We start from the raw sequence: 26105 nt of genomic DNA, 5'->3' as shown, positions 1-26105 counted from the left end.
TGGAGGTTGCAGTGAGCCAAGATAGCGCCATTGCACTCCAGCCTGGGCCACAAAAGCAAAACTCCAGCCATATATATATATATATGAAATATTTATTGTTATATATATAAAATAATAAATTCCGTCTTTTTGCCCAGTGTGGCATAGACTAACTTAAGTTAAAGACACCTCCTCTGAGCCCATGGTAAAAAGAAAGAAACAGCCATGTGCTTCTCCCTGGATAAGTTGCGTCTAACATGAGATAAAAACGTCTTAGGGAGGCGTGCAAGAACAGTGGGTAGACGTTTTGCATCCGTAACTGGTCAAGCACAGGTAAGTAACAATGGGTGATGAACTGTAGCAGTCAACATGCACAAGTGCTTTCTGGACACACTTGTGTTCTGATCACAGGACTGCGAGGGTGGGGCCGGCTGGGAACCTAACCACTTTGCTGGGTATAAAGGTCCACTCCCGTCTCATTTCCCCCTCCCTCTCTCTTTCCCTTTCTGCGCCTGCAGTCACTGCTCAGCATCCCAGGCTCGCCCTTCCTCTCTCGCCACAACAGCAAGAGCAGCATCTTCAGTTTCAGGGGACCTGGGCGGTTCCGAGACCCGGGCTCCGAGAATGAGTTTGCGGATGACGAGCACAGCACAGTGGAGGAGAGCGAGGGCCGCCGGGACTCCCTCTTCATCCCCATCCGGGCCCGCGAGCGCCGGAGCAGCTACAGCGGCTACAGCGGCTACAGCCAGGGCAGCCGCTCCTCGCGCATCTTCCCCAGCCTGCGGCGCAGCGTGAAACGCAACAGCACGGTGGACTGCAACGGCGTGGTGTCTCTCATCGGCGGCCCTGGCTCCCACATCGGCGGGCGTCTCCTGCCAGAGGTGAAAATTGATAAGGCAGCTACCGATGACAGTGTAAGGAAGAACAAAAATAGATCGAGGCTAGGCATGGCAGTCTCCCCAGCCCTTTCCCCTCCTCTTTCCCTGCTCTGCCCATCCCACTTGGTCCGTCTGGACCCCACTCCTGTTAAGACCCCAGCCTTTTCTGTGTTCTTCCTGGTCTACTTCTATTTCTCTCTTCAGTCCTCCCTCCCCCTATTACTCGCCCTGTCTTCTCCTTTCCTTTATTCTTTGCTCTGTTTTCCCCATCTTCCCTCCTTGTTTGACATTCCTTCTCTCCTATCAACTCCTTCCTTTATTTTACCGTTTTCTTTCTGTCCATCTTTATCTTTGCAAGTCTGTGTGCCTATGTTTCCCTCCTCCCACCTGCTTTGACTGAATGCCTCTGGCCCCGGAGCCTGCCCGGATGGAATGAGAATGCCATCGAGCCACCACCAATGACCAAGTCTGAGCCGGTTTGGAACTACCATTGCTTCTCTTCCCCCACGTCTTCTACCCTCCTAGAGAAACAGCTTGGAATTTAGAGATCTTATCCTTTAAACTTCAAAAAAGTAATTGAGTTTTGAAAAATGTTCTAAGTCTCTTCTGCAAGAATGAGATGTGCTTTTTCTAAAGAGGAATGCTCATGTGATGTCAGGGTGGGAGATGTGTACCAGCAGAGCCAGGCAAGGAGAGGTTAAAGAGGCCAATAGGAAACTGGACCCGGACTTTTAAAAGGGATTGAAATTGAAATAAAGGAGGAAAAAGTGGGAGGTTGGGGCAAGAACACATTGTATCTGGGGGAGGAAGGAAAAGGGAAGCAAAAGATGAATTTTAAATGTAATCAAATGTCAGGCTCTGGAGGAGTTGCATATAATAGCTTCACAAAATCAGTTATCTAGAGGTTTGGATAATGGTGCCCCTCTTTGGGAAGAGCCATCTCCTAACATTTCTTTAAATTCTAAGCTGTTTATACCTTTTTTTATTTTTAAATTCTTATAACCTCAGTGATCCTAATCCTTCATACCTCTAATTTCTAACTTTCCTCAGTCCCTCTTCAGCTGGTATAAGCTCCTTGAGATAGCATGTTAGTCTATTTCGTTCTAATACTTCAGTTTCTTCTAACACAGCATGAAGATAGCCAATCCTTTAATTAGCATGATGCATGTATGGAGGAAAACTGGACAATCATGGATAAAGTTTTTCAGAATTATCTATTTTTAAGCATTTTAGGGTAATTATTGAATGTATAGATAAAATATCAAAAGGCAATTTGTATGTGTTTGGGATTGTCTAGTCTCACCCTTCCCTTTTATTTAAAAGCAAAATACAGCCAGGCACAGTGGCTCACACCTGTAATCCCAGCACTTTGGGAGGCTAAGGAAAGAGGATCACTTGAAACCAGGAGTTGGAGACAAGCTTGGCAACACAGTGAGACCCTGTTTGTACAAAAAATAAAAATAAAAAACATTGGCCAGGCATGGTGGCATGTGCCTATAGTCCCAGCTACTTGGGATGCTGAGGCAGGAGGATCACACGAGCCCAAGAGTTTGAGGTTACAATGAGCTATGATCGCTACACTTCAGCCTGAGTGACAGAGTGAGACTGTATCAAAAATTAAATATAATAAAGCAAAAATACTCTCCCCCTTACATTTGTATAGCTTTTTATAAGCTACAAATTACTCTTACATGCATTATTTAATTTGTCCTAAATAAAAATTCTGGGCTGGGCGTGATGGCTCACGCCTGTAATCCCAGCACCTTGGGAGGTCAAGGCGGGTAGATTGCTTGAGGCCAGAAACTCGAGACAAGCCTGGCCAACATGGATGAAACCCCATCTCTACTAAAAATACAAAAAATTAGCTGGATGTAGGAGGCTGAGGCAGGAGAATCGCTTGAACCTGGGGCGGGAAGGTTGCAGTGAGCCAAGATTGCACCGCTGCACTCCAGCCTGGGCAACAGAGTGAGACTCCATCTTAAAAAAAAAAAAAATCTGTAAGGGTGACTAAGTGAAGATTAATATTTCTGTTTTTCAGACAGGGAGAAGGTTCAGAGAATTTGTGTTCCTTTGGGTCTTACAGCTCATCACTGATAGAACCAGAATCTCAGACCCCTCAGAGACCCTAATCTTCTGTGTGCCAGTTAATTTTAATTTGTTCTCTACCTAGACACTTGGCCGTTGCTCTTCTGGAGACCTATTTATTTAAGATCAGCAACAGTAAGAACAATAATAATCCTCTGGTTTCTCTTCAGATCGTATAAATCTTTCACTTTTTATAACAATAATAAACAGTGGCCTGGGCATGGTGGCTCACGCCTGTAATCCCAGCACTTTAGGAGGCTGAGGTGGGCAGATCACCTGAGGTGCGGGGTTTGAGACCAGCCTGGCCCACATGGCAAAATCTCCATCTCTACTAAAAATACAAAAATTAGCCAGGCATGGTGGTGTGTGCCTGTAATCCCAGCTAATCTGGAACCCAAGGCATGAGAATCGCTTGAACCTGGGAGGCGGAGGCTGTAATGAGCCAAGATTGTGCCATTGCACTCCAGCCTAGGCAAGAAGAGCAAGACTCTGTCTCAAAAAAGAAAAAAAACAGTAGCTCCAGATAGTTGGCCAAAATAAATGTTAGAGATACTTATCTTTACATTTAATTTTTATTTGATTTTCACTAATTCTGTGAACAGGGATAAATTTTGGTCTCCACAATTAGATAATTATGTTCTCAGAAAAAAACAAGAGATAATATCAGTGACAAATGAAGGATGGATCAACATGGGCAGTAGAGTTGGGGCAATTCAAATGTTTAGAACCAAACTGAATTTTGATATACTGGCAGTTTTTAAAAATGTTTAAGCCAAATAATGCAGCTTGCCTTTTCTCTGACCAGAGAGGTATTAGAGAAGGTATTCAGGAAGAAGGAGCTTAAACTTCAGCTGAAGAGAGATGATCAGGTTTGGGGGTTTTGTTTTTGTTTTTTTAGCACCTTCTGTTACACTGTGTGGGAGAAAAAATTGAGAGTCAGTGAAGCAGATGGCTGTGGAATGTAAGGCTTTCTGTACTGCTTTACACTGTGGTCTGTAAAGGTCTGCCTTTGGGCTGGGGGACCTACATACCCAGTACCCTATAAATACTTAGGAGGTTCTCTGTAGTGACCTCAAGTGATGATGGTGACAGACTTGAGAATTCCCAAGGCCAGGAGGTCACAGTGGCAGGCATATGAGGTAGGCAAGACCATATCATTCCCAAGGGCCTCATAACTAGGAAAAACTATTTTTATTTATGTGTTTATTTATGTTATTAGAAGTCATAAAGAAACTGTTATGTCTGGTTGTTAATGGTGTGGGAAAATGCCTAAGTTACATTAATAGGCCCAAAGGAAGAAAACAGCAAAACGCGATGCATATAGTTTGTGTGGTGTGATACCAAATTATATAAAGACAAACTACATAGAGAAAAAAGATGACCAGCCGAAAGTTAACAATGGTTGCCTTTGAGAGAAGAAATTATTGACTTTTTCTTCCTTATACTTTTCTGTCCTTTCTGGTTTTCTGTAGTGGGCATACTGATTGTAGCCATCATATATTGAGTTCTTCTTATACTATGCTGAGTACTTTATATGCATTATCTCATTTTATTCTTATAATCACTTCATTCAGTAGGTGGTTTTATCCTATTAGCAGATGAGACTCAGAGAGCGCTGTAGTGACTTGGGGAATTGGACCTTAAACCAAGGTCTTCCTGGTACCAAAAGGAACTTCCTGACACCTTAAATATTAGCTCCTTTAGAAAGTGAGAAAAACAGTCACTTATTTTAGAAGGACACAGTATATTAATAATTTTATGTTACTCAGTATTATAAATTTAATTATAAATTTAAAGAGATTCTAATTGTTTAATATCTCTTAAATTAACTGGAAGCCCAAGCCAGATGAAAATTAATACCTCTTTGGGCTAGGATGTAGTAATTGTTACTAGCAAACACTTTGGATGCATCCACAGCCAGAGATTAGCCTGAGCAATTAGAATGCTTCCAGTCGTGTATACTCATGCTTCATAGAGTGGCACAGGAGCCCCTGATAGTGCACGCACTGGTCTCACACAATATTCCTGCTTAGGCTATGCCAAATCTCTATTTTTCCTTCAGGCTTAAGTTAAAAAATAGGCTGTAAGAAAAAAAAGACGTTCAGACATCACTTCATTAGATAGCCTCATCAAAAATTATTTTATATCTTCATTATTCAGTTGTGATTGAGTGTTGAGATTTTTTTATCATTTTGGAATTTCACCTTTGCTTTTTGCTGAAGCAGAGGATAAAGGAACTTTTTCCTGCATCTCCATCTCTGAGCTGGAAAAGTAGATGAGAATCATTGCTCTTCACTCGTTGCTACTGGCAATCCAGAAATCACATGCAATTGAGAAACCATGTTGAGGTACCTTGCAAATGTATAAGCGTTATCTCATTTAATGCTCATAGCCCCAACCTTATGAAACAGATACTGCTATTGGCTGCGTCTGACTGAAGAGAAGCCAAGGCTTAGAGGACTAAAGTAACTTGTCCAAGATTGCACAGTAAGCAGTAGAGTTAGGACTGAATCCAAGCAATCTAACTCCTAAGCTTTTACCATTAACCATTACAATATACTAACTCTGAAGCCCAAGTGCTGTATTTATGCATGTGATCCTGGGAAATTAAACTTCTCTAAGCCATTTTCTTCTCTGTAAAAAAGAAATAAAAGGACCTCTGTTATAGGGCCGTTGTGAAGATAAAATATATATATGTTATTCAATATAATATGCTTCATATATAAAATGTGAACCATATTGTGTGGCCCATTCTTGCTGTTCGGAAAGCCAATTTTCATTCCTTTTCTTACACGTTTTTGGCCCTGATAGCTGTGAGAAGTAAACAGTACTGAATTGCTTGACTTGGAGAAGGTGGGGCCCCTTCTAAAAATCCTTTGTTTGAGAAAGAGAAATTATTATACAATTATTTTAAAGCAAAACACTATGCAAATTTGAGAAAGGCTTGGGAAGGGGATTATGGCTAGGTTCTAAGGACACTTATAAAATGCTATAAATTTTAATTCCAAGAAAGGTGACTGGCTAATAAACTTCCAATTATGTATTTCCATGTGAAAACAATTTAGAATCAATAAGAAGTCAAGCTTCCTTGGGCAGTTCTCTAGAAATGTGGGCAGAATCTGCCATCTACAGCTATTGTAGGATATTTCTTTGAGAAGGATTGCTGTAATTTAGGAGGTTGGAAGTCAGTGGCTAAATGCCCAAATAAACAGCATTTGGATTAAGAGAAATGGAACAAACTTGTACTGGGTTTAACTTTCAAAGAACTTACTTGAGGTTCTCAGTTGCTTCCTCAGTTACTGAGGGGTTTCCTCCAAGGCTTCTTACAGATTGAATTAAAAAAAAAAAAAAAAAAAAAAAACAAGGCTCCTAACTTTAAAATGTTAATTCTCCTCCCCAATCACCAACAACACAACAAAACAAAAAAACATACACCTCCATGTACAAAAACAAAAACGAAAAACACTGAAGAGATAGAGAAGGGGAGGGAAAGGGTATGTGATCTTTCCTGTGGCCCTTGGATCTCAACATAGTTGAAGGAAGAAGCCCTCTTCCCACTGCCAGGTGAGGAGAATTGAGCAGCTGAGCCTGTAACGAAGGTACATCTCACAGAAGCCCAAGTAGAATTCTAGGTGGAAGCTGACTATGAGAAGCTGACAGTGAAGCTGTTTTACCTGGGAGAGAGGCTCCTCCAGATTTTCTTCCCTTCAGTTGTCTGTGATTTAACATAAGAAACAGTAGCTCATGCCTATAATCCCAGCACTTTGGGAGGCCGAGGGGGGCGGATCGTTTCAGGTCAGGAGTTTGAGACCAACCTGACCAACATGGTGAAACCCTGTCTCTACTAAAATACAAAAATTAACCAGGCATGGTGGCAGGTCCCTGTAATCTCAGCTATTCGAGAGGCTGAGGGAGGAGAATCACTTGAACCTAGGAGGCAGAGGTTGCAGTGAGCAAAGATTGCGCCACTGTACTCCAGTCTGGGTGACAGGGCGAGACTCTGTCTCAAAAAAAAAAGAAAGAAAGAAAAAGAATAGCCAAGAACCTAGCCTTTCAATCCCAGCTTTCAAAACCTTACTTAGGGAAGAGGGCCTGCCCACCCCTCTTGGTGTACCCTAACTTTAACAGATTAGATTTTCCTGGTAGTACAGATACGTTATTCTCTGGACACCATCTTAGCCCCCTCTTAGCACTTTTAGTGATGTCCTTCATAGACAATTTTAGTTTGTGTCATGTTAGTTAACACTGGCGAATGTATGTTGCCCTCTCTCTCTCCATGAATCAGCCTATTTTGATGAATACTATGAGACATCTACAGATGGACAATGACTAGACATATATAAAAATAGAACGTTGACCTATGACCTGCCCAAGAAACCAACCCCCTTATCTACAATAAACAGTCCAAGAAGCCAGCCTGTTGTAAGTCAAACTTGCAGGAAGGCAGGTTGCTGTCTCTGATGACAATCCAGGAAGCTAAATAATAATTTCTGTAGCAATAGTCCCCTAATGGGAGCTAGGCATGGTGGCCCATACCTGTAATCCCAACACTTTGGGAGGCTGAGGCAGGAAAATTGCTTGAACTCAGGAGTTTGAGACTAGCCTGGGTAACATAGTGAGACCTCATCTCTACAAAAAAATTAAGAAATTAGCTGGGTGTGGTGATACGTACCTGTAGTCCCAGCTACTTGGGAGGCTAAGATAGGAGGATCACTTGAGCCTGGGAGGTCAAGGCTGCCGTGAGCAGTGATCAAATCACTGTACTCCAGCCTGGGCAACAGAAGAAGATCCTGTTTCCCAAAAAAAAAAAAAAAAAAAATTCTCAAATGACCAGGACTTAATAACTGACAGCTTTCCTTAATTTTTGTTCCCATTTTCAACTTAGGTTCAACCAGAGAGAGCGAAACATGCATCCCCCAACCCTCATATGAGATGTCCCACTTTTTATTACCTTGCCTCCAGCTTCCTCATGCCAACAGCCTCCAATCAAGCCACATTTGAAGCCTTCCCTTTTCTCACCTATAAATTTTTGCCACTCCTCTGCCTGCCTTTGAGTTTCTGCCAGAACACAAATGGCAGTTATGGTGACTGACTTACTCAGTATAGCAAGGTCTAAATAAATAGCCTTTGCTTTTCTCATTTGGTTGATCTTTATTTCCACAATACAGATAATATTTTATACATATTTTATACTCCATATTTTTGCATTCCATATTTCTTCTCAAAGGAATTCTACTGCATAATCAAATTGCGGTAGGACATTGGGTAAGCCTCATCCAAAGTTAACCAAAGTTGTGGGTAAAAAGGAGGTGGAGAAGGAGTTATCTGAGCAATTGAGGAGCATCCCCTAAACCCATCATTACCACAAGACTCTCCTAAAAAGTACTCTCCTACCCCTTTCTAATCAGTTCCTTCCACTTCAGGCAACAACTTCTGACTTGTGTCACTGTAGATAGATTTGTTTTCTTTTGTATGTGTAGACTCATACAGTATGTATTTGTATTTGACTGCTTTCACTCAACAAGATATTTTTGTTTTTGAGACATATTCATGTTTTATATACCGGTAGTTTATTCTTTGTTATTGCTGAGTGATATTTCATTGTATAAACATACCCCAATTTGTTTATTCATTCTCCTGTTGATAGACATTCAGGTTGCTTCCAGTTTGCAACTAGTGTGAATAAGCTTGCTATGAGCATTCTTATAAAACTCTTTTAGAACATAAATGTTTTCACTTATGTTGGGTAGATACGTCAAAGTGAAATTCCTGGGTCATATGGTAAATGTATGTCTGATTTATAAGAAATTGCCAAACAGTTCCTCAGAATAGTTACACCATTTTTTTATCCCACCAACAATGTATTAGGGTTACACTTGCTCCACATCCTAGCCAAACTTACTGTTGTTAGTCTTTGATTTTAGCATTTTAATGCAAATAAAGTGTTGTTTTATTGTGCCATTAATTTGCATTTCCTGATGACTAATTATCTTTTCCTATGTTTTTTGGTTTCTCATACACCTTTAATGAATTGTTTATTCAAATCTTTTGCCATTTTGATTAATTTTTTGACTTTTTATTATTGATTTGTTAGTTTTTTATGTTCCAAATACAAGTCAGATATAAAAATGTTTAATGTTAATGAAGTTCAGTATATCAATTTTTTCTTTTATGATATGACTTTTTGCATCCTGTTCAAGGATGCCTACCCCCAAGAACGTGAAGATATTTTACTTCTGTAAGTTTTATGGTTCTGAGTTTTACTTTTAGGTCTCCAATTTATCTCAAATTAATTTTTGTGTGTGAAATGAGATAGAAGTCAACCTGTATAGATATCCAGTCTGTTAGCACCATTTGTTCAAGAGACTTTCCTTTCTCCATTGAAGTGACTTGGCACCTTGGACAAAAATCAATTGATGTATATGTGTGGGTCTATTTCTGGACTCTGTTCTGTTCCCTTGATCTGTTTGTCTATGCTTATGCCAGTATACATTTGTCTTGAGTATTGTAACTTTAATTCTTGAAATGAGGTAGTATAAGCCCTAAGAACAAAAAATAATATTTTTAAGATTATTACGTAGCGTCTCAAGAGATTATTTTCCTATTCTAGAACCTTTGCATGTCCTTGTAAAATTTTATTTAATTTTTAAGTTTTGTGGGTACATAGTAGGTATATATATGTATGAGGTATATGAGATACTTTGATACAGGCATGCAGTGCTTAATGATCACATTATGAAAAATGGGGTATCCATCCCCTCAAGCATTTCTTCTTTGTATTACAGACAATCCAGTTATATTCTTTTAGTTATTTTCAAATGTAGAATTAAATTATTTTCACTATAGTCACCCTGTTGTACTATCAAATAGTAGGTCTTATTCTTTCTTTCTAATTATTTTTTTTTTGAACCCATTAACTACCTCCACCTCCCCGCTACCCTGCCCCACTACCCTTCCCAGGCTTTGGTAACCATTCTTCTACTTTCTATCCCCAGGAGTTCAATTGCATTGATTTTTAGATCCCACAGATAAGTGAGAACATGTGATATTTGTCTTTCTGTGCCTGGCTTATTTCGCTTAATATAATGACTTTCAGTTCTATCCATGTTGTTGTAAATGACAGGATCTCAGTCTTTTTTCATGTCTGAATAGTGCTCTGTTGTGTATAAGTACCACATTTTCTTTCTCCATTCATCGGTTGATGGACACTTAGGTTACTTCCAAATCTTGGCTGTTGTGAACAGTGCTGCAACAAACTTGGGAATGCAGATAGTGCAAATATCTCTTCGATATACTGATTTCTTTTTTTCCTTTTTTTTCTTCTTCTTCTTTTTTTTTTTTTTTTTTTCTTTGAGACAGTCTCACTCTTTCGCCCAGGCTGGAGTGCAATGGCACAATCCTCAGCTCACTGCACTGTAACCTCCGCCTCCTGGGTCCTATGTTCAAGCGATTCTCCTACCTTAGCCTCCCAAGTAGCTGGGATTACAGGCATGAGCCACTGCTCCTGACCGGATATACTGATTTCTTTTCTTTTGGGTATATACCCAGTAGTGGGATTCCAGATCGTAAGGTAGCTCTATTTTTAGTTTTTTGAGGAACTTCCAAACTGTTCTCCATAGTGGTTGTACTAATTTACTTTCCCACCAACAGTGTACAAGGATTCCCTTTTCTCCACATCCTCTCCAGCATTTATTATTGCCTATCTTTTGGATAAAAGCCGTTTTAACTGGCGTGAGATTATCTCTCATTGTAGTTTTGATTTGCATTTCTCTGATGATCATGGTGTTAGACACCTTTTCATATACTTGTTTGCCGTTTGTATGTCTTCTTTGGAGAAATGTCTATTCAAATAGTTTGCCAGTTTTAAAATTGGATTATTCTGTTTTTTCCTATAGAGTTCTTTGAGCTCCTTATATATTCTGGTCACTAATCTCTTGTCAGATGGATAGTTTTCAGATATTTTCTCCTATTTTTTGGGTTGTCTGCTCACTTTGTTGATTGTTTCCTTGCTGTGCAGAAGCTTTTTAACTTGATGTGATCCCATCTGTCCATTTTTGCTTTGGTTGGCTGTGCTTGTGGGGTATTACTCAAGAAATTTTTACCCAGACCAAACTCTTCACTCCTGGAGAGTTTCCTCAATGTTTTCTTACAGTAGTTTTTGAGGTCTTAGACTTACATCTTTAATTCATTTTGATTTGACTTTTGTACATGGCGAAAGGGGACTAGTTTCATTCTTCTGCATATGGATATCCAGTTTTCCCAAAACCATTTATTGATGAGACTGTCTTTTCCCCAGTGTTTATTCTTGGCACTTTTGTTGGCAATGAGTTCACTGTAGGTGTGTGGGTTTGTTTCTGGGTTCTCTATTCTGTTCCATTGGTCTTTGTGTCTGTTTTATGCCAGTACCATGCTGTTTTGGTTGCTATGGCTCCATTGTATAATTTAAAATCAAGTAATGTGATTCCTCCAGTTTTGTTCTTGTTGCTTAGGATTGCTTTGGCTGTTCTGGGTCTTTTGTGATTTTATATAAATTTTAGGATTGTTTGTTGTTTCTGTGAAGAACACCATTGGTATTTTGATAGGGATTACATTGAATCTGTAGATTGCTTTGACTAATATGGACAGTTTAACAATATTGAACAATCCATGAACATGGAATATCTTTCCAGTTTTTTGCGTCCTCTTCAATTTCTTTCATCAGTGTTTTATAGTTTTCATTGTAGAGATGTTTTATTTCTTTTGTTAATTCCTAGGTATTTAATTTTATTTGTGGCTCTTATAAATGGGATTACTTTTTTTATTTCTTTTTCAGATTGATCACCTTTGGCATATAGAAATGCTACTGGTTTTTGTATGTTGATTTTATGTCCTGCAACTTTACTGAATCTATCAGTTCTAAGAGTTTTCTGGTGGAGTCTTTGAATTTTTCTAAGTATGAAATCATATCACCTGTAAACAAGGATAATTTGACTTCTTCCTTTCTAATTTGGATGCCCTTTATTTCTTTTTCTTGTCCAATTGCTCTAAGTAGGACTTGCAGTACTATGTTGAGTAATAGTGGTGAAAGTGAGCATCCTTGTTGTGTTTCAGATCTTAGAGGAAAGACTTTCAGTTTTTCCCCATTCAGTATATTAGCTGAGGGTCTGTCACATATAACTTTTATTACGTTGAGTATGTTCCTTCCATACCTCGTTTTTTGAGGGTTTTTAACCATGAAGGATGTTGAATTTTATAAAATGCTTTTTCAACATCAATGGAAATAATCATATGGTTTTTGTTCTTTATTCTGTTGATATGATGTATCACACTGATTGATTTGCATATGTTGAACCATTCATGCATCCCAGAGATAAATCCCAGTTGGTAATGATGAATGATCTTTTTAATGTGTTGTTGAGCTTGGTTTGCTAGTATTTTGTTGGTTTTTTTGGGAAATATATTTTTGCATCAATATTCATCAGAGATATTAGCCTGTTGTTTTCTTTTTCCGATATTTCTATGTCTAGTTTTAGTATCAGAGTAATACTGGCCTCGTAGAAAGAGTTTGGAAGTTTCTCTCCTCTTTTATTTTTCAGAATATTTTAAATAGGATTGGCATTAGTTCTTTAAATGTTGGTTAGAACTCAGCAGTGAAGCCATCAGGTCCTGAGTTTTTCTTTACTAAGTGGCTTTTTATTACAGCTTCGATCTTGTTACTTGTTACTGGTCTGTTCAGGTTTTGGATTTCTTCATGGTTCAGTTTTGGTAGGTTGAATGTGTCTAGGAATTTATTCACTTTCTCTAGATTTTCCAATTTATTGGCATGTAGTTGCTCATAGTAACCACTAATGCTACTTTGAATTTCTGTGGTATCAGTTGTAATGTTTCCTTTTTCATTTCTGATTTTATTTATTTTGGTCTTCTCCCTTTTTTTCTTCATTAGTCTGGCTAAAGGTTTGTCAATTTTATCTTTCCAAAAGATAAACAACCTCTTGTTTCATTGATCTTTTGTATTTTCTTCATTTCACATTCATTTATTTCTGCTCTGATCTTATTTCTTCTACTAATTTGGGGTTTTGTTTGCCCTTTTCTAGTCAAGATGCACCATTAGGTTATTAATTTGAAGTTCTTCTTTTTTGTTGTAGGTACTGATAGCTTTAAACTTCCCTCTTAGTAGCGCTTGTGCTATATCCCATAGGTTTTGTTATGTTGTGTTTCTGCTATTTGTTTCAAGAAACTTTTCAGTTTCCTTCTGAAGTTCTTCATTGACTTTGTCCCACTGGTCATTCAGGAGCATATTGAATCTCAATGTGTTTGTATCATTTCCAAAATTCCTCTTGTTGCTTTCTAGTTTTACTCAAAGATGTTTGACATTGTGGTCAAAAATGCTTGATGTTTCAAATTTTTTGAGTATTTTAAGACTTATTTGTGACCTAACATATGGCCTATCCTTGAGAATAATCCATGTAATAAGGTGTATTCTGTAGCCTTTGGATGAAATGTTCTGTAAATATCTTTTAGGTGTATTTGTTCTATTAGATCATCCTTAGTGTAGGTTAAGTCCAATGTTTCTTGGTTGAGTTTCTGTCTGGGAGACCTGTCCAGTGCTGAAAGTGGGATGTTGAAGTCTCCAGCTGTTATTGTATTGAGGTCTCTCTCTCTTTGAGACAAGATCTTGCTCTGTTATCCAGGCTGGAGTGCAGTGGTGTGATCTCAGCCCACTGCAGCCTCGACCTTACAGGTTCAAGTGATCCTCCTGCCTCAGCCCTCTGATTAGCTGGGACTACAGGCATACACCACCATGCCTGGCTAATTTTTGTATTTTTTTGTAGAGACAGGGTTTTACCATGTTTCCCAGGGTGGTCTCAAACTCCTGGGTTCCAGAAACCCACCCACCTGGACCTCCCAAAGTGCTGGGATTCTAGGCATGAGCTATTGTGCCTAGCCTGAGGTCTGTCTCTTTAGCTATAATAATATTTGCTTTACATATTTGGGTGTTCCAGTGTTGGGTGCATGTATATTTATAATCATTATATCCTTTTGCTAGACTGACCCCTTTATCATTATGTAATAGCGATCTCTAACTCTTCTTACAATTTTTGTCTTAAAATCTATTTTTTCTAATGTAAGTATAGCTACTACTTCTGCTCTTTTTTGGTTTCCATTGGCATGGAATATCTTTTTCCACCCGTTTATTCTCAGTCTGTGTATCTTTATAGGTGAAGTGTGTTTCTTGTAGGTAACAGATCATTGGCTCTTTTTTTCCATGCATTTAGCCACTCTGTGTCTTTTTATTGGAGAGTTTAGTTTATTTACATTCAATGTTATTATTGATAAGTTGGGACTTACTCCTGCCATTTTGTCATTTGTTTTCTGGTTGTTTTGTGGTCTTCTTTTACTTCTTCCCTTCCTTCCTTGTCTTCCCTTTAGTGAAGGTTATTTTCTCTGGTGGTATGACTTAATTTCTTCCTTTTTATTTTTTGTGTATCTGTTGTGTGTTTTTCAATTTGAGGCTACCATGAGGTTTGCAAATATTATTAATGTCTTATAACACATTATTTTATTTTATTTTATTTTATTTTATTTATTTTTTGAGATGGAGTTTCATTCTTGTTGCCCAGGCTGGAGTGCAATGGTGTGATCTTGGCTTACTGCAACCTCTGCTTCCTAAGTGATTCCCCTGCCTCAGCCTCCCAAGTAGCTGGGATTACAGGCGTGTGCCACCACGCCTGTCTAATTTTGTATTTTTAGTAGAGATGGGCTTTCTCCATGTTGGTCAGACTGGTCTCGAACTTCTGACTTCAGGTGATCTGCCCACCTCGGCCTCCCAGAGTGCTGGGATTACAGGCGTGAACCACTGCGCCTGGCATAACCCATTGTTTTAAACTGATGACAACTTAACACTGATTGCATAAACAAACATGCAAAAAGAAAACTAATAAAAACTGTACACTTTAACTTCATCCCTCTGCTTTTTAACTTTTTGTTGTTTCTCTTTGTCTTATTGTACTGTCTGTCTTTAAAAGTTGCTGTAGTTATTATTTATATTGACTTATCATAACAGTGTAATTGGGAGTTTACATGCCACAATTATAGTTTTACAATATTCTGTGTTTTTCTGTATGCCTACTATTACCAGTGAGTTTTGTATCTTCAGATGATTTCTTCTTGCCATTAACATCCTCTCTTCTTTCAGATGGAAGAACTCCTTTTAGCAGTTCCTGTAGGACAGGTCTGGTGTTGATGAAATCTCTCGGCTTTTGTTTGTCTGGGAAGGTCTTTATTTCTCCTTCACGCTTGAAGGATATTTTTACCGGATATAGTGTTCTAGGGTAAAAGTTTCTTTCCCTCAGCACTTTAAATACATCATTACCACTTTCTCCTAGCCTGTAAGGTTTTCACTGAAAGGCCTGCTGCTATATTTATTGGAGCTCCATTGTATGTTTTTTGTTTGTTTGTTTGTTTTTTTCTTTTCTCTTGCTGCTTTTAGGATCCTTTCTTTATCCTTGACCTTTGGGAGTTTTGTTGTTAGATGCCTTGAGGTAGTCTTCTTTTGGTTAAATCTGCTTAGTGTTCTATAATCTTCTTGTACTTGAATGTTTATATCTTTCTCTAGGTTTGGCAAGTTTTCTGTTATTATTCCTTTGAATAAACTTTCTATCCTTATCTCTTTCTCTACATCCTCTTTAAGACCAGTAACTCTTAGATTTTTCCCTTTGAGGCTATCTGCTAGATCTTGCAGGTGTGCTTCATTCTTTTTTTTTTTTTTTTTTTTTTTTTCTCCTCTGAGTATTTTCAAATAGCCTGTCTTCAAGCTCATTAATTCTTTCTTCTGTCTGATCAGTTCTGTTATTAAGAGACTTTGATGCATTCTTTAGTATTCAGTTGCATTTTCCAACTGTAGAGTTTCTGCTTGTTTTTAATTATTTCAGTCTCTTTGTTAAATTTATCTGATAGGATGCTGAATTCCTTCTCTGTGTTATCTTGAATTTCCTTGAGTTTCCTCAACATAGCTCTTTTGAATTCCCTGTCTGAAAGATCACATATCTCTGTTTCTCCAGGATTGGTCCCTGGTACCTTATTTAGTTCTTTTGGTGAGGCCATGTTTTCCTGTATGATCTTGATGCTTGTAGATGTTTGTTGGTGTTTGGGCATTAACAAGCTAGGTATTTATTATAGTCTTTGCAATCTGGGCTTACTTGTGCATGTCCTTCTTAGGAAGGCTTTCCAGGTAGGTATTCGAAGGAATTTGAGCCCCAAGTCCAATAATGCTGTGGTTTTTGCGGATTAATAGAAGTGCCACCTTGGTGGTCTGGGATAATAAAGATCTGGAAGAATTCTCTGGATTACGAGGCAAAGATTTGTTCTTTTCCCTTACTTTCTCCCAAACAAATGAAGTCTCTTTCTCTGTGCTGAGCCACCTTGAACTGGAGTGTGTTGATGTAAGCACCCCTCTGGCCATTACTACTGGGACTGCTGCCAGCACAGCACAAGGTCTTGCCCAAGGCCCGCTGTAACCACTACATGGCTGCCACCTATGTTCACTCAAGGCCCTAGGGCTCTACAGTCAGCAGGTGGTGAAGCCAGCCAGATTTGTGTCCTCCCCTTCAGGGCAGCAAGTTCCCCGAGGTCCCAGGTGGGTCCAGACATGTTGTCTGGAAGCCAGGGATTGGAGCTAAAAGCCTTAGAGATTTCTTAGCACTTTGAGAAGCCAACGTGGGTGTATCACCTGAGGCCAGGAGTTTGATACCAGCCTGGCCAACATGGCTAAACCTGTCAAGAGGACAGGGACCATGTTGTCTATCTTGTTCACCACTCTATCCACACCACTTAGCACACAATAAGTATTTGTTTAAATAAAATTAAATTTTAGCTGGGCGTGGTGGCTCACGTCTATAATCCCAGCACTTTGGAAGGCTGAGGTGGGAGGATCACTTGAGGCCAGGAGTTCCAGACCAGCCTGGACAACATGGCAAAACCCTGTCTTTACTAAAAAATACAAAAATTAGCCATGTGTGCTTGTGTATGCCTGTAATCCCAGCTATTCAGGAGGCTGAGGTGGAAGAATTGCTTGAACCTCAGAGACAGAGGTGCGGTAAGCCGAGATCATGCCACTGCACTCCAGCCTAAGTGACATAGCAGACTCTCTCAAAAAACAAAAACAAAAAAACCTTAGAGATTTGCCTGATGTTCTGTTCTGCAGCTATGCTGGCACTCAAACCACATTACAAAGTCCTTCCTTCTCTTCCCTCCTTTTTCCACAGGCAGGAAGCCTCTTCCTGTGGCAACCACCACAAGTCATTCTTACATACACAAATGTTAGTATAGTAATGCAGCAAGGAATTCCCAGGGAAATTGGTTATTTTTTCCTTGCACTTCTTCTGTAGCTTTGCCAAACAAACAAAACAAACAAGACCCCGAGATCACTGATCCAAATCTGAATCAGTGAAGTGGTCTGATGAAACACGCTTTTTTTTTTTTTTTTTTTTTAGATGAGGTCTCTCTGTGTTGCCCAGGATGGTCTCTAACTCCTGGGCTTATGTAATCCTGCTGCCTCCACCACCTGAGTAGCTGGGACCGCAGGCTAATGAAACACTTTAATAAGATAAATCATAATCTGCCAGGAACTTTCTTCTGTTCAGTCCTTAAAATCTGAAGATGTTTAGAACAGATGGGCTTTCTGATGTAGCTCTCCAGAGGTAATTATTTTCTTTTTAAAACAGCTAGGATCATTCTCTTATTGACCAGACATGTGCTTCTCCAGTCTCATACAATCTCCCCTGTCCTCTGAGGGCTGGTGATTGTCTCTGTCCTCTTACCTTCACCATCTTAGAAGGAAGAGCCAAGTCTACATGGGTGATATGGTACTGTGAACAACATGGTTACTAAAGAGCTAGGTTTTAAGCCACCCCATTAAGGCTGAACTGATGTGGAATAGTCACAAGAACATAAGTCAGGGACATTAAGAAGCCCTTTGCTGTAATCTACCATACCAGTTATTGCCCAGGGTGGAGCATGTAATAATATTTTTTATAACAATCTGATTATATTTTCTGCCATTTTTTATTGGGAATTTGAACGTTGCAGGTTAGCTCATAAAACTGAAAGGGCAAGATAAACATAGGATACAATATATTTAATTAAGATAGCAAAACCTTTCTGTACTTTCTTAAAATGGCTTGTAGGAGATCCGGAGCAGATCTTCAACTTGCTAATGTTCAGTTAGGCCCAGATTTGGTATTTGGAAGAGGCAGTTTATTAGAATAATGGTGCTCCTACTCAAGGAGGAAACAGCATCTATAATACTCAGTGTGATCAGGGACTTGACCTTAATGAGATTTCAAATAGAAGTAAATTTGACTGACTTTATCATGTGGACCAATTCTAGCCAAATATTGTGGATTTGAGATTAGGACCAGAAAACTCAGGGTCTACTTCTGATGGCAGTACCCCAGGAGGATCTGGTCTTTTACTCTATGCTTGGAATGAACCAGGTGAGATGTTTGGGTCCCAGCCAGATTCTTGGGGTCGTTGTAGATTCACACAGACTTAAATGACTTGGTCTTATCATCCAAATAAGGATGAACCATGGCCAGTTCATTTCATTCTATTTCTTGAAGTGAATAGGACTGCAGGATCAAAGTTAAAGACTGTAATGAAGATCGCACACTGGACTGTCTATCAAGTAAGGCCCAGATTTACTGTTATAGACTTAACTCACTCTATTTGCTTTTTTTTTTTTTTTTTCTTTCTTTTTGTAGGCTACAACTGAGGTGGAAATTAAGAAGAAAGGCCCTGGATCTCTCTTAGTTTCCATGGACCAATTAGCCTCCTATGGGCGGAAGGACAGAATCAACAGCATAATGAGTGTTGTTACAAATACACTAGTAGAAGGTATGTGCCCTATGATGTCAGTCCAACCTGCTGAGATATAAATATGTAATGTGCATGGTAAATATAATCCCTGTCCCTTGGTCTGAGTTTTGCAAAGGCTGTCTCTGAGCTTTAGGAATGGAGCCTATTCCTATATAGAAACTAGAATCACAAATTCTCTTCCTAAATTTACATGCAGAGAATCAAATATATGGGCTTCAGATACGCTGTCAGCATTGTACACAGGTAGGTAAGAGATATGAAAGGAGCTGCATGAGTGACCTAGAGGAACTCAAGACCCCTGTCATTGTCATCATGAGGAGCCGGTGGGGTGCCGTAAGGCATAAAGGAATGTAGATTGAAGAACTGCAAAGATATAAAATGATAGAATTTCCCTCATGGCCTGTACTCCTAAACATACCTTCCTTTTTTCCTTTTTAACTACTTACAGCCCTTTTGGTTTTCCCTTAAGGAAGAATGTACTGTGCGTTTTGATTGCACCTAGTTCTGTCTCTCTTCAAACACCCCCACATATCCATAAATAAATTTGATGTGTGACTAGGTAAGTTGAAACCCTTCTTTCTTTGAGTGCTCCATGCCACAGGGAAAGAGCAACCACTGTTGAATCATAGCACGTCTGCAGTAATGTTGCTGTCAGTGCCTGAGTTCTCTGTATTAGGTGGGTTCTCTATGACACAACCTGGTGTGCTGAGGAATACCTGAAGATTTTCCATTAGGCCACAGTCCCCCTAGCAAGAATCAGCTCCTCTCTAGTTGTGGTGTGTAGTCCAGGATCTGCATGCTTTCATTAGAGGTAAATTCAGAGACAGATTTCCTCTCCCAAGATTCTGGTGGATTCTGCACCTGTCTTCTTCATTGGATTTATATTGAGTTAGCTGAGTTGTCTCATGGTAGATCTAGACTATTCTTGAGGCCTTAAATTGCTGTTCTTCAGAATGCAGATGCCCAGAATAACCAAAGTCCCTGAGACAGGAAAACTCAAAATGGTCCTGGTATCCTTGAGACAAGCGTTTTTTCAGTCATTTAAACCCAGTGCCACTTCTACTGTGTGTGTATGTATATATGTGTATGTGTATCATGTGTTGGGGAGGGGTTTGCAGTGGAGGAAGAGTCCCTAGAAAAGAATTCTCTAAGGGTGCTTACTTCCCCACATATGTGCAAAGAATGAGACTATAACTAGACTGACCTTGAGAATATATCAAGTAAAAAAAATGAATTAACTGCTTTCAGCTGCCTTAACAACCTCTATTTATTCCTGTTTTCTTTGATTACCATCGAGGTTATTGTCTGATAGAACATCTTCAAGCTTTCTAGCTTATACTTTAAGATTGTGGGCAAATAACTACAGGTTCTAAGAATTCCAAGCTAAGAAATCCTAGCCTAAGAACTTTGGCTAATTTTATTATTCACATAGAGACCAAGACAGGATTTCTCTGGGTATCTGTGGCAACTGAGAAAAACTAACAGCCTCCAACAGCTACACTTTATTATTGGCAGAGACATCAGAACAGCAGAACTATCAATACAATGCAACAGTTAGTTAGTTACTTATTACTGCAGTGGCTTAGCCCAGGTCCCAGCAAAAGGAGATGCTCAAACAACATTTGTCAAGCAGACGTTGGCTATGCTTAGAATGGTAGGAGTGCTGGTGCTGCAGGGCTCCTTTCGGAGGCCTTAGAGCTTTCATCCCTTTACTGGGTTGGATACAAACCATACGGGGATTTTAAAATTCTCTTTTCTCCCTCTTCTCCCTGTTTCTCTTTCTGTCCTGCTGTGCTTATTCTCCACCGTCTACCCACCATCACACACATTAAAAAAAAAAAAAAGGTGTAAGGATAGCTCAGGAGACAGAGACACATGTAGCTGTGTTCCTGAGTAGGAAGATGTTATTCCAGTTCTTTGTCCTCTTTCCTAAGCCCTGATGTTCACATAGTTGTACCTGTCCTGCCATTTCTTGCTCAGGCATTCCTCCTATCCTCTCCCCTTGTATTTGACCCTTTTGCTGAAGCTGATGGGACAGAACTGCTGTAAGCAAAGATCGATGAATGGCTGACCAGAATAACGTAAGAGGGAATGAAGCATCCATGCCTGTTTAACCATTGGTCCCTCTGTATTTAATGCTTGCTACAGCATTAAAAGCCAGCATTGAATGAATTGTAGTTCTTGCTCTCAGACTTTCAGTGAGGAAACTTTGACATTATTTTAATCCAAGGATTAAAATAATTATTATTTAAAACCCAAGAGGCAGGCTACGACGTACCTAATAGTTTAGAAACCACAGTGGAGAATTCCAGAATCCTGTCAATAATTAGAAAACCCTGCCTGTTCTGCCCCACCCCATCCTACTGCAAACGTGCTTACCAGGATCCAGCACATTTAGTAGAGTTCACCACTAGCAGAGCTATAAGCTTTGGGGATATTTCAGAGGACTGGGCGTGGGGTGTAGGTAGAGTAGTGTAGTCTCACTCCTCAAAGCAGTAAAGCTGTGGGAGAAGGGGAGATCGTGGTGAAGTAAGAAAGAGGTAGTGATGTAGTTGACATTGATTTGCAATATCAAGGAAATACTTGACATTATTGATTCTCAGGTAAAACAATTCCAAAAACTCCCCTAGAGGTAACTGGCCATAGCTATTTCTGCCACTATTTGTGTATTCCTTTATTCATCTGACAAGCATCAAATGTCAGTATAGTTACTTGGCTGATATCAGTCTTTCCTGTGTGGCAGTAACCTTAGCGAGGGTGGGAGCTCTTCATCAGTGTATCCTCGGTGCCTACCACATTGCAGGTGCTTAAAAGTTGTTGAATTGAGTTGAAAGAAGCTCCTGCCTTCAGAAACTTCATGGTCTACCAAAGCCATTATCTTGGTGAAATTGTGAGGTCCTCTCTGAAAACAATTCCCAGTACCCCTGAGGTTGAGACCTAGAGTAACCTCACTGAAAATGTCCAAAAGCAAAGTAAGAGAAACCCCACAAACATTTGGACATCTCACTCCTAAATGTTAACCCATTCCCCCAAGCCAAATACTGGGCCATTCCAGGCATGTGGAACCCGTAACAGTTTGCAAAGTCATAAGTCACTTGATAAGCCTTCTTATTCCCCAAATGATCTTTTCCAGCTCCTGAAGTTCCACATTGTCTTACTTTTTGTCAGAGTGAAAGATTATCCTGAGGATCTTCCCTTCTCAGTAAATGTGGCTAAGAGATGTCTGGTATCCCTCGAGGAATTTTCCTGGTGCCCTGTAGGGCAGGAAAACCCCTTTTTCTGTGTGGCAAGACTCAAGACCTAGTTCATTTTAAAACATTACAATTGTGTCAACTGTCATAAATGTGAACAGTCGCAGCTTCAACCTCCACGTGCCAATGAGCAGCAGTCATTTGGAGAAGGGAGGAGATAAAAAAGGGAACGGAACTAAATTTCCAAATATGTACTGTAAGAATTTATGGAAATAAGAGAACCTTGTCATTTTCTTTTTTGGGGGTGAAAACTATATTTACCTTAGGAAGGGAGGGAGTTCTCTGAGGAAGAAGCCGCAGCAGATTTTCCTCACAGACTTCCTTTCCCACGCAGCCTCCCACGTGGCGCTTACAGGGGTCCTTAAATCTGAAAAACCAAGGCAACCATTTTCTTAGCAACCAGGGAGCCAATCAGAAACTCAGCCAAAACCACCTTGTCTAAAATAAAGCATCGCCATCCAGCTGGTTGGAAAAGGGAACGTAGGCTAATTTAAGGCAGCCATCTTGGTTTTGGTGAAATGTTAGGGAATTTTTTTTTTTTTTTTTCTTAAATGATTTGATAGTGTCAGCAGAATTGGGCAGGGAGAGAGTAGCTGTTACAGCCAACCCTGTAGAACCTCACATTCTGACAGGTTTTCAAAGTTCACCTCTTAAAAAGCATCCTCTTAGCTCAGGGTCCTTGGAATTTTGTAATCCTGACAGTTGTATTTCATGCTTAATTTGAGGAGAGCTTTCTTATGTAGGGCTTCATACCTAGATTGTTGTAACTGCCAGTTGAGTGTCTGTCTTTGATATCTGATCATTCTTTTGAATCTTTGCTTTGGAAATGACCTTTGAGATCATCTAGTCCAGTGATTTTTCAGTCTGTGTGTATCAGAGTCCTGGGATTCTAGGGGAGTGCCTCAGGAGAGGAAGAAGTCTATCTGAGTGGGCTCCTGCTTCATCTAAGGCAATTCCTGGTTTATTTTATGTATTGGGAATTATGTGAGATCTTGTTTGAAAATAACACGTTCTGTTTCTAAAAGAGACAGAGAAGATAAGACAAAGGAGAGAAAGAAAAAGGGAAAAAGATGAGGACCCAGGGAGGGAAGGAGGAAGAAGCTGTAGAAAGAGAAAAGCAAAAGATGAGAGCAGGAAAGGGCAAAGGGGCAAGAAAGGAGACAGGAGGAGACAGAACGAGGAAGGAAGGGTGAAAAGGGGAGAGGAATGTGACTTGTATTTCTAACTTGACTATGAGCTGTAAACTTGTTGAGGGTGGAGACAGTAACTTGTACTTCTTATGAGAACGTAACAGATGTGTTTTACATGGTGGCTTGGTTGCTGATGCTGGTTCTGCTGATGAAGATAATAATAATAGCAAACATTTTCATGGCACTTTCTATCTGCCAGGGTATTCTGGGGTGCTTTGTATATATGTTAGCTCTTTAATTCTCACAGCAAATCAAAGTAACTTGTTCAAGGTCCCACAATTAGCAAGTGTCTGAGCTAGTATTTGAGCTCAAATATGTCTGGCTTGAATTCATACTTTTGATGGCTTCTCTGACAATAATTGAATAATACAGTGTATAATAGAATACCTACCATTTATTGAGGACTTACCCTGTGCCAGATACTGTGGTGACTGCTTTACACTAACATCTCATTTAATCTTTAGTCAAACTCACATAAAAATGAGGTTCCAAGACTCATTCACTCCTGTAACCTGTAAAGTAGATGCCTTGTTTTACAGCTGAAGCAGCTGAGCAGAGAAGTCAGTTACCTTGCCTGGTATCACACAACTTGTAAGCATTCAAGCCAGTTGAGGCCAGGGAGTCAGACCTGAGAGGCCAAGCTCTTGACCTCTGTGCTCTACTCCCATAACTGATGGGTTGAGTTTCATTTATAACTAGATCTTTATTAACAGAGAGGTGACTTGTATGGATCATGCCTCCTCTCTACCTTAGAGAGAAGGAAAATCCTTAGGAATGTCAGCACTCAGACCACCTTGATTCCATATTAATAACAGTGATAATGGCTGAGAGTGACTAGTGTGTCCCCCTGGTTTTCTCGCTGTGATTGAGGGGCCATCTTTGTTCTTACTTACTGTAGAACTGGAAGAGTCTCAGAGAAAGTGCCCGCCATGCTGGTATAAATTTGCCAACACTTTCCTGATCTGGGAGTGCCACCCCTACTGGATAAAACTGAAAGAGATTGTGAACTTGATAGTTATGGACCCTTTTGTGGATTTAGCCATCACCATCTGCATCGTCCTGAATACACTGTTTATGGCAATGGAGCACCATCCTATGACGCCACAATTTGAACATGTCTTGGCTGTAGGAAATCTGGTAAGATGGAACACTGTCTCCTGATACTAGGAATGTGTTTTGCCTATAGGACTTCTTTTTCTGGTACTGAAAGCTGGAGTTTCTTTGAAGAGAAAGTAATAGTTAATTGGAAAACAAATGCTTCCACATATGCCGGGACACTAGCTGCTTTTCTGCTCACTGTTGTGATCCCTTTCCTCTTTCTGCAGAACTTTGAAGACGTCATTTAGGAGCTATTGGCAGAAAACCAATGTTGGTGACAGAATGGGAGGCCTGGTATAGTGGGTTGGTTTCAGCAGCCTGAGCCAAGTACTTCTGCATTTTTTCCTCATTCTGTTTCTCACACTGATTCCTGCATTGCTCCAGCAAATCAGTTCCCCTTTCACCTTAAGTACCAACTACCACAAAATAGGGGAGCTCTTGTAGTACACTACAAATAACTGTGGATTTGCCTGCTCTGTCAGGCCTTAATTATGTAAATGGGTACTATTTATGGGAAAGTTTTCACTCAAGGATGGTTTCCCCCTCCAATCCAACTTCTAGGCCATTATCCAGTTTCTGCCATTAGTTGATCTTTGCCAAATTTATTTTAATATTAGCTTAAATTATGTATTTAATTTATTATATAAAGATAAGTATATCTTTTTAAAAAACTGTATTACAAAGTGTATATTCTGAAATCAAGTAGTTGTGATTTGAGAATTATGTGTTTTCTTTATTACAAAAATCAGGAGTTAATTGAATTTTGATAGACAGTAAAGAAGTAGTGAGAAAGAATCCCCTAGGTCACCTGGGCCCCCTAATTCCTTAGGTGTTAACCACAGGCATGTCCAAATCTGGCTGTTACTGTTTATTAATAATTTGAGCGTGATTTCTGCCCAGTTTTTCTTGTGCGTTCTCTCTCTGTCTCCCTCTCTCACACACACACACCACACACTTTTGACCTTAAGTCCTATTACTGTACTATTAGAGCACTACAATATCATTTTCATTTCTTATTCTGAAAACATATGGCAAAGAGATCCTTTGTAGCCCATTGTATTCCCTGGTATACATCCAAGATGATTCTGTGGTCTTTCCAGTCTCCATGTCTGTGGTTGGTGACATGCTCCAGCCTGTCTGCTATGATGTAAACCCTTGTGTGCAGTCCAATGGAATGTCTGTAGTCTTGAAATGGGACACTCCCACAGACTGTCCAGGAAGTCTCTTGACTGGCTCTGAAAGGTGCCTGTCGGTGGGCACATGCTGTGATTGGCTAACATAGTACCTAGGCCATCAAGCAGAATTTTCAGCCTGTCAACAATATCATATAGATATAAGCTTTATTTTAGTAGCCAAGACTTAAATAATGAGAAATATGTCTTGATAATTTTTATTGTTTGGTGTTGGTGGTTCTGTTTTCCCTGTAGAGCTTTGTTTTTCTCAAAATCTTTACTTTTCCTTGCTTTTTACAGAACCAGTCTTTGATTTTCAAGGGATTTTGAGAGGCTTTTTTACCTACCCCCACTAGAACTTCAGTCAGACCAGGCTAGCAAATAATGTTATTTTTCCTTTCATGAAAATTTAGAGATTTAGGATGACCCCTAAATTAGAATTGTAAGTATTCAGAAGACTTTGCTCAGAACCATCAGTAAAGAAAGAGGAAATAAGAGAAGGTTGACAGCTAATATTCAGGAACTCTATGAGACAAGCCAACCCAGAACCAAGTTCTAAAATAAGAAAGCTCTTAGGTGGCAAGAGTTTTCAAACGG

At 39.7% G+C, this 26105-nt stretch overlaps 1 protein-coding gene across 4 annotated transcripts in view; it reads left to right on the top strand.

Annotated features, from left to right (window-relative positions):
* The window catches only part of SCN8A (sodium channel, voltage gated, type VIII alpha subunit), a 145507-nt gene that overhangs the window by 60148 nt on the left and 59254 nt on the right, over positions 1–26105 (top strand). For 3 of the 4 annotated variants that reach the window (XM_012002450.1, XM_012002441.1, XM_012002432.1), the window contains exons 11-13: positions 498–860; positions 18683–18815; positions 24137–24375. In XM_012002450.1, the coding sequence (XP_011857840.1) occupies positions 498–860; positions 18683–18815; positions 24137–24375 (735 nt within the window). Of the gene's footprint in view, positions 1–497; positions 894–18682; positions 18816–24136; positions 24376–26105 lie in introns of all 4 variants that reach the window. The other variant, XM_012002423.1, reaches the window with a different exon arrangement.

Source organism: Mandrillus leucophaeus, unplaced genomic scaffold, assembly GCF_000951045.1.
Source record: "Mandrillus leucophaeus isolate KB7577 unplaced genomic scaffold, Mleu.le_1.0 Scaffold118, whole genome shotgun sequence".
In the NCBI taxonomy this organism is placed as follows: domain Eukaryota; kingdom Metazoa; phylum Chordata; class Mammalia; order Primates; family Cercopithecidae; genus Mandrillus; species Mandrillus leucophaeus.
Note: the sequence above shows the minus strand (reverse complement) of the source record. Positions and strands in the feature narration are given on the sequence as shown.